General features: G+C 35.9%; 1 protein-coding gene across 1 annotated transcript in view; it reads left to right on the top strand.

Annotated features, from left to right (window-relative positions):
- polg2 (polymerase (DNA directed), gamma 2, accessory subunit) overlaps positions 1 to 6,091 on the top strand; it is a 37,946-nt gene extending 31,855 nt beyond the window's left edge. The window contains exons 5-8 of the mRNA XM_016531148.1: positions 835 to 975; positions 4,733 to 4,813; positions 5,677 to 5,777; positions 5,863 to 6,091. Coding sequence (XP_016386634.1) covers positions 835 to 975; positions 4,733 to 4,813; positions 5,677 to 5,777; positions 5,863 to 6,028 — 489 coding nt within the window. The 3' untranslated portion in view covers positions 6,029 to 6,091. The remainder of the gene's footprint in view (positions 1 to 834; positions 976 to 4,732; positions 4,814 to 5,676; positions 5,778 to 5,862) is intronic.
- The last annotated feature ends 2,066 nt before the right edge of the window (positions 6,092 to 8,157 follow it).

The raw sequence follows: 8,157 nt of genomic DNA, 5'->3' as shown, positions 1-8,157 counted from the left end.
ATATTTCTGCTGCAATGTCTTCAAGTTAAACTAAACTTTTATTTTGACGGGTTGCCGTGAAGAACTTGCAGCTGCTGTGTATGTGATATGACAGTAGTTTTCTCAAATGAACGGTAAAATGCTAATAAAGTGACTCTCAGAGCAGCTGGAGGTGACATTCGTGTTCATATCATCATATAGTGACCAAGGTAAATAAGGGTGACATCCAGTGGAGAAGACTAATGATAAGATTCACGTTAATCAGATCTTATTTTAAATGCTGCTTTTGAGAATCGATATCGAATCGACGTAATTAAAAAAAAACGATTAATCGAATTGTACACTACTGGTCAAAAGTTTGGGATCAGAATGATTTTTCTGGAAACTGTTGTGCTGCTTAATATTTTTTTGGAACCTGTGATACTTTTTTTCAGGATTCTTTGATGAAAAAAACGTTAAAAAGAAGAGCATTTATTTAAAATGGAAATTTAGAGTGGCCTTTTATTGTGGCCAGCCTAAGGCACACCTGTGCAATAATCATGCTGTCTAATCAGCATCTTGATATGCCACACCTGTGAGGTGGATGGATTTTCTCGGCAAAGGAGAAGTGCTCACTAACACAGATTTAGACAGATTTGTGAACAATATTTGAGAGAAATAGGCCTTTTGTGTACATAGAAAAAGTCTTGGATCTTTGAGTTCAGCTCATGAAAATGGGGGCAAAAACAAAAGTGTTGCGTTTATAATTTTGTTCAGTATATATATCAGCCACAAAGTGTAAAATAGTACACTTAAGATACACTTTTTTTTTCTTGAAATCATTATTGAAGAACACTATGATCATGTAACTTTCAGTGCAGAGATGGAAGAAAGTCTGTAGTTCCTCATGTCATCTCTGTCAGTGCAAATGTGGATAGAGGGATGCTGGCTTACCTATTTAACTCATTTCAATTGCTGAAGAAAACCGACAACAAACAAAAGCTTCATCAGAGGATGGTAAGCTCATGTTTTTCTTTCCATTTTTAGTATTAAAGTGCCCCTGTTATGCCATTTTAAAGGTTACTATCTTTGTTTTGGAGGTCTCCTGCAATAGGTTTACATGCATCCAAGGTCAAAAAACACTTTCATTTTCTCATAATATACATTACAAATCACCTAATTTCTCAAACAGTCCAAAACGATTCTTTCAAATCTTCAGTCTCTCTAAACCCTTCCTTACCGCAAACCTACGCTGCTCTTAATTGGTCAGATGGTGCAATCTGTTGTGATTGGTCTACCGCTTACAGTGCTTGTTGGCAACGAAACGGCCATTACAATATCTTAATTCAGCACTGGAGGCTTCCTCAATCCTCAGAGATTGTAAACACCATAATGACGGTAACGATGGTGTTAATTTTACTTTATCAATTTGAGCACAAGTCCGATTATGAAACATTGGAAGAACTAGATGATCAACCTGAACCTCCATCGCAAGCACGACTTGAGCAGAGCATTTCTCAGTGGTAAGTTTTTACTTAGTTTGTGGAACATTATGAGATGCAACTGTACTGCATCAGCATTAGCAAGTGTATGTCCATCAACAAACTGATGTGTATATTTCTAATATATTGAGGCGTGTAGCGTGTGGACCAATCAGACACAATTATTTGTTATATTCAACAAATAATCCTTAACACCCCTCACTCAACGAACAAGCCAACTATGAGACACAGAGTTCCCGCGGGTCCTTAAAAAGTCTTAAATTTAGTTGTATAAAATTTAAGGCCATAAAAAGTCTTAAATTGTACAAGAAAGTCTTAATTATGATTTCAGGAGGTCTTAAATTTGGGGACGGAAAGACCAGAATTGCGATATGGCTTAATGTGACGATTAAACTTCAAAAGGCTATGATTTCATTGAATATGAGCGCTGCACATTTCAAAGCCAGGTGCTGCCCTGCTTTGTGTACTGCTGTTACCAGGGAAACAGTTATATTTCTGCCATTCTGAAAGCACCTCCTGCTGGCAGAGAATGAATAAGCCGGGTATTCCTGCAGTTTCAGGACAGCATTTCTGGGACCCTATAGTTTTATTTTTTTTATGTATGTAGTACAAATTAGTATGTTTATTAGTACATTAATAAATTGTAAATAATTTGAATACAAATACTAGTTTACAACATCCAGCAGCACAATGAACTGTTTTGTACAGCTAAATAGGCTAAATGGAGATTGCTGACATCGCCTCACACACTCAAGTTCATGCCAGCTCTTACATTAAAAATAAGATGGAAAGATTAAAAATTGAATAGTTTCCATGGATCTAGTCTTTTGCATCTGTTTGTTTGATGTTTGAATCAGGTCTCCTTTGTTGGAATAGAATTGGCTAGATGGCGCTGTCACAAAAAAATAGCGTCCTAGTGAAACTGCAGCCTCCGGTATTGCAGGAACAGAGTATTGGGGTTGTTTTTGTTCAGACCAATGTGAAAATCAACCCATGTTTTTACCCTGCAAACACGCAAGCTGTAAATGTGAACTGGTGGATCGATAAGAAGATAATGCATTATAAAAATATAAACCCATAAAATGTTTTTATATGTTATTTAATTCATATAATAATTAATTGATGATAATTGTTTCAATTAATATAATAATTAATACTTTTGACTCATCCATTTTATTAAAAAATAGTTTAAAAGCTGAAATGTTAAGTGTATCATTTTATTAAAAAAATTGTTTTTGTGAAAACTTGTATGCTTTTTACAGTCATTTTACAGTTAAATATGTTAATATAGACATTGCTCTACCCCGCTCATACGGTATTAATTTTATTTGTGCAGGTCTTAAAAAAAGTCTTAAATTTGAGCTTAAAAATCCCGCAGAAACCTTGGTCTATGGACCCTTCCCCCAAAATGCAACTAACACCTCAAAAAGGCAGAACAGGCCTCTGGTTCCATGGCAACCAAAGACAAATCATCTGATAACACCGGTTTTATTGATCAAAGGAATGCGGGCAAAGCAAATTGCCCATAGAAATGGACTCTTCCCTATTAATTCATAGACAAACCTTTCTATGACCTTCCTATCATGCATATCCCCAGGTCATTGTGTATATTGTTACTGTTCCTGTATATTGTCTTTTGTTTTGTATACTGTTTTATGCATGCTTATGATAGAAACCTTAGTTAATATGACCTCACCTCAAAGGGTTGTAAACTTTCCCTCCAAATGTTCAAGACACCATTGGCTCTTTGGTCCTCCAGAGGTGTGACCTCCATAGAAGTTAAAAGGCCTCACATCAGTGACCTGCCTAGCTGTTGGCTTTTGTCTCTTGGCTCTCTCTGTCGTCACCTTCCCGTCTTCTGCTGGGCCATCGCAGCTGCACCTGGCAGACCTCAACTACAGCCATGTCTTCACTTTCCATCTAGGAGAAAACTCTCCCAACCACCACTGATTCAGAATAACATCTTTGTAGTTCATCACTCTTCAAACCCGGAAGAATGTGATCGCAATTCCAACACCACCAAACCTTCAAACCATCAAGACTTTCATCCGAGACTGCATCCGGACGCTCGTTCAACGACCAAGGCAATGCAAGTATCGTACATTTAACTAAATGAAACAGGGTTAGTATAAGCTGTAGACCCCATTATAAAACGGCGCTGATGGTTTCACTCAGGTGGTTAACTGATTTTCCAAAGCTGCATTCTCTGTTTTCTCTAATGGTTTCATTTATCCACTTTCATGCATACATACAAAGGGGAGTTAGTGTATGTTTGTTTGTTTAGACTAGTTATGTATTAGCGTTTAGTTAAAGGTGTAATAGGTGATTGTCTTCAGAAACATTTTTTGTTATGCTGGTTGAAAGTCTCTTCACATCCCGATAGCAATCAATAACTTAAGTGGTCTAAATGTATTCATCTGTATTTATATATTCTGTGGAAGGCGAAGGACCAAGAAATGTGTGGGAACTGGATCAGAATGTCACAGCTAAATAGTAAACACCCAAACAAAAAAGGTACATATGTTAGCCAACCAATTACGTGAATGACTGATTTAACATTACCGTTTGTAAACCAAAATCTTGCTTCATCCTCTATCATTACTAAAAGTAGTAAGAACGTACAGTCTGCATTAATTGACACAATTTTAGGTAATAGTGGGCCTACAGCTGACAAGCTGATCTATTTCATGAAGACAGTAACGTAAGTTAACCGTGTGAAGCAGACGTCAGTAAAATGATGGGTACACAACAATAGGTTGGAGCTGTGGTATCGTTTTAAAAAAAAGTTTTTTTTTTTTACCACTTACTCTTCACATCCTCATCCTTTAGACGTGAACAAGGCGCATTTGCTTTTGCACCGCAGAAAACAGCATCATCTTGACAATGTTGACAACACAAACCACCTAGTGTGGGTCAAAGTAGACATTTTTTTGCAGGCAGCCAATGAAAACCACAGGCTGGCATAATGCAAACTTGTTTACGGCTCTATGTAGTCAAGTTACAGAATTGCTGAGGACTCGTTTCTGCAGTTAAGAATCAATTTATTCTTTTAGGAGACAATAACTTTGTTGTGCACTTTGAGCTTTAAAACTTTGCAGACCTTTTACATTCACAAACGGCTATACAGTATTACACACTGCATGAAAGGTAATATTTGAAAAGGCATAATAGGGGCACTTTAATAACTGGTGGGAAAATGATCATTAAGATGTCATTTTTTATGAAAAATAGGCAGAGATGGAAGCTGACCATTGTTTTATTTGTTTGTTCAGGTTTTGAAGCTGCATCCCACTTTAACTCCAGTGAAAGTAGCCTTGGATATGGGACGAGGCTCCAGTTCTGAGCTTAGACAGGTACCAAGGGACAAACATATAATTGTTATTATAATTAATGTTATAATTACCATACAAAAGTTCAGAGTCAGTATTCAGTAAGTTGTTGTTGTGTTTTTAAGAAATTATTTTACTTGAAAGGATGCAATAATTTTTCAAAAATGACAGTAAAGACTTTTACATTATTACAAAAAAAGAGAAAAGAATAACAGCAAACCAGACACTTTTCTGTATTGCATTCTCAAGTTCAAGGTGGCAGTGTAAAACAGTGAATCTAATTATTAGCATACAAAGATTAGTGCAAATAGAAAGAGAAAGGGTGATCTAAATTATTCTGATGCACAATACACAATCTTACACAATCTTACCTTTTTTTATTATTATTATTTTTGTTTAAATTCCCCCTTTCAGGCTGATTTTCACACAAAATGAAATTTTCATACAAATAAGTCCTCCATACTAGCATTCTGCTGTAAAAATGATTTCCTGCTGTAAAATATAATTACATCTCAAATAATATCAAATAATAAAATGAACAGCATTTTCCAGTAAAAAAAAAAAAAACATTAAAAAAATGGCCATAAAAATTAAGAGAAGTCTCAAATGTTAAATGTTCTGCAGTCACAACATAATTTAGCCCTAAAAAATTTAGGACTGACACTTGAACCCTTTCCATTTAAATTGACCATGAAATTTAAAATATTTGCAGTCTTGATCATTACTTTTGGATTTAAGTAAAAATCTGTAATTTGGTGGTTTTTGCAATACCACAGGGTACTCACTCAAAAAAAAAAAAGGTAAATTAAAAATGATCATGCAACCAACTTTATAATTTGTGTACCACTTGAGATGGATTGCTCCTAAGACAAATGTTCTCTCTTAAGATTTGTGAGGGTTTGTTCCAAGAGTTTCTTGAAGCTGGAATTTCCACATGGCCTGGATACTTGGACACAATGTCATTATCTCTGGAGAATTTACACACAAAGTAACTGACTCTGTCCACACTTACTAAACAATACTCAGTAAAGCTTTTTGACAAAATATTTTATGAAATTGTATTTATTCTGCAGGTATGATGAGATGGGTGTCCTTTTCACAGTGATGGTCAGTGAGAGCACACTAAAAAGTGGCCTTCTGCTGGTCCGTAACAGAGACACCACCATCAGAGAGACTATGCACATCTCAGAAATCAAATGCTTTTTGCTCAAATACATATCTGCCTCAGATAATTTCTGACTTTTATCATTTGAATCTCATGTCATATGCTATTAGTGTATGCCATTTGTAAAAAATATATATATTTAGGAAAAAAAAAAAGTGTGTGTATGCATGCATGTGTGTATATGTATGTGTATATATAAATGTGTGTGTGTGTGTGTGTGTATATATATATATACACACACACACACATATATGTATGTGTGTGTATGTATATATATATGTATGCAAAGATTTCATATAAAACTGTATCATCAGCAGTACCATCCTGAAATTGAATTTATTCTGACTATGCTAATTAACATGTACTGTATTTCCAAGTTTTGGGAAAGTTTGTAAAAAAAAATTACATTATTTTTTTCATGGATTGAAATGTGAAATGTTTTCCTTTATACATACACACACACACACACACACACACACATATATATATATATAAATTATAGTTAACGCAAATATCTACTCAGCCAATCACATGGTAGCAACTCCATGCATTTAGGCATGTAGACTTGTCCTTGAAACTGAGTTCAATATGTGGAAGAAAGGTGATTTAAGTGACTTTAAACATGGCATGGTTGTTGGTCCCATATGGGCTGGTCTGAGTAGCCTGTTTCAGAAACTGCTTATCTACTGGGATTTTCTCTAGGGTTACAGAGAAAAGGGTCCGAAAAAGAGAAAATATTCCAGTGAGTAGCAGTTCTGAGTGCAAAAATGCATTGTTGATATCAGAAGTTGAAAGAGAATGCTTAGTTCGAGCTGATAGAAAGGCTACAGTAACTCAAATAAGCACTTACAACCAAGGTATGCAGAAGAGCAGGGCCGAGCAGAGACCTTTGGAGGGGCAGGTGCTCAAAGTATAAAAGGAGCACATGGAGCACGGCTTTTAATAGGGCTGTGCTCCTTGCTGAGACATGTATCGAAACGGATGCTTCTGTATTGATAGCAGCAAATGCCGTGATGCAGTGTTGAAAAAGAAACATAACAGAAAAGACCATTTTAAGTTTAAAAGTTAAATATTTATTTGCACCTCTTAATCACTCTGAAGATAGAAACGGAATTAAATTAGGCCTATTATTATTGAGTTTACAGGGTTATGGTGGTTTTGCTGTTGTAAACACTACTGTTGTTGTAGAAAAAATATTTCTGTCTTATTTAAAATATAATTATATTATAATCCTGTTCTGAATTTATTCATTTTTTAAATTATAATGATGATAAAAACAGGATTGATAAGTAGCCTATAAATCGGAGGATGAGAAAATCAGTATAAGCCTGTTTTTATCACGGTTGTGATAATTATTTTAAGCCACTCTACGTTTTTAAAAAATAAATACTGTAATAAAAAAAGTTCAAAGTAATAGTTTTTTAGTCAGATAACATAAAGACAAGACCCCTCGACGCCCTTTAAACTTTTCCCAATCAAACAGCAAGCACGAAAGAGAACAGTCACCTTTGTTTATATTGCTGTGTGTAGAACGTTAGCTGCATTTTTAATATTTAATTTTAAAGAAATGTAATTTCCCCCGCACTTTATTCGGGCAGGTGTTCACGTAGAGGTTTCTAGATTTCAATTCAAAGAGACAGTATCGATAGTCTATGCATGACCTGACGTTTTATTCGTATCCAAAATGAGGAGAAGTGAATATCTGGCGCGCTCAACACTCTCATGCAGTGTATGTTTAAATTCATACTCGAAGCCGGAGGGCGCTCTCGTGCAGTAAGTCCAAAACAAGGAATGACTTATGACGTGCAGGAAACCCTAATATGGACAAAAGCATCCGGCTATCGCTGTAGCTGAGCTGAATAAAAAGCTGAAAAAAAACGAGAAGACAATAAACACGATTGCGAAAATATACGGTTTATGTGTGTTTTTCAAGTTATCTACAGGTAATAAGTAAACTTGAATAATGCAGTGCTGATTGACATATCATTTAGTAGCCTATATAAACTATAAATGTCCTGCCTTACCCAGCAAACGGGACGTCCCCAGTTTAGGTCCGCAGTACTCCGCTTTGTAACGTTCGCGGGAGGACGTCCGGATTTGGTCCGCTGTGTAACGTTCGCTGGCGGACGTTTTGAGGACGTCCACTTACGTCCGCATTTGGTCCTCTTTTTGACGTTCGCTGGCGGACGTTTTGAGGACGTCC

This window comes from Sinocyclocheilus rhinocerous, unplaced genomic scaffold (assembly GCF_001515625.1).
Source record: "Sinocyclocheilus rhinocerous isolate Xijiao unplaced genomic scaffold, SAMN03320098_v1.1 scaffold2619, whole genome shotgun sequence".
Lineage (NCBI taxonomy): Eukaryota > Metazoa > Chordata > Actinopteri > Cypriniformes > Cyprinidae > Sinocyclocheilus > Sinocyclocheilus rhinocerous.
This window is presented reverse-complemented; position numbering and strand designations above follow the sequence as displayed.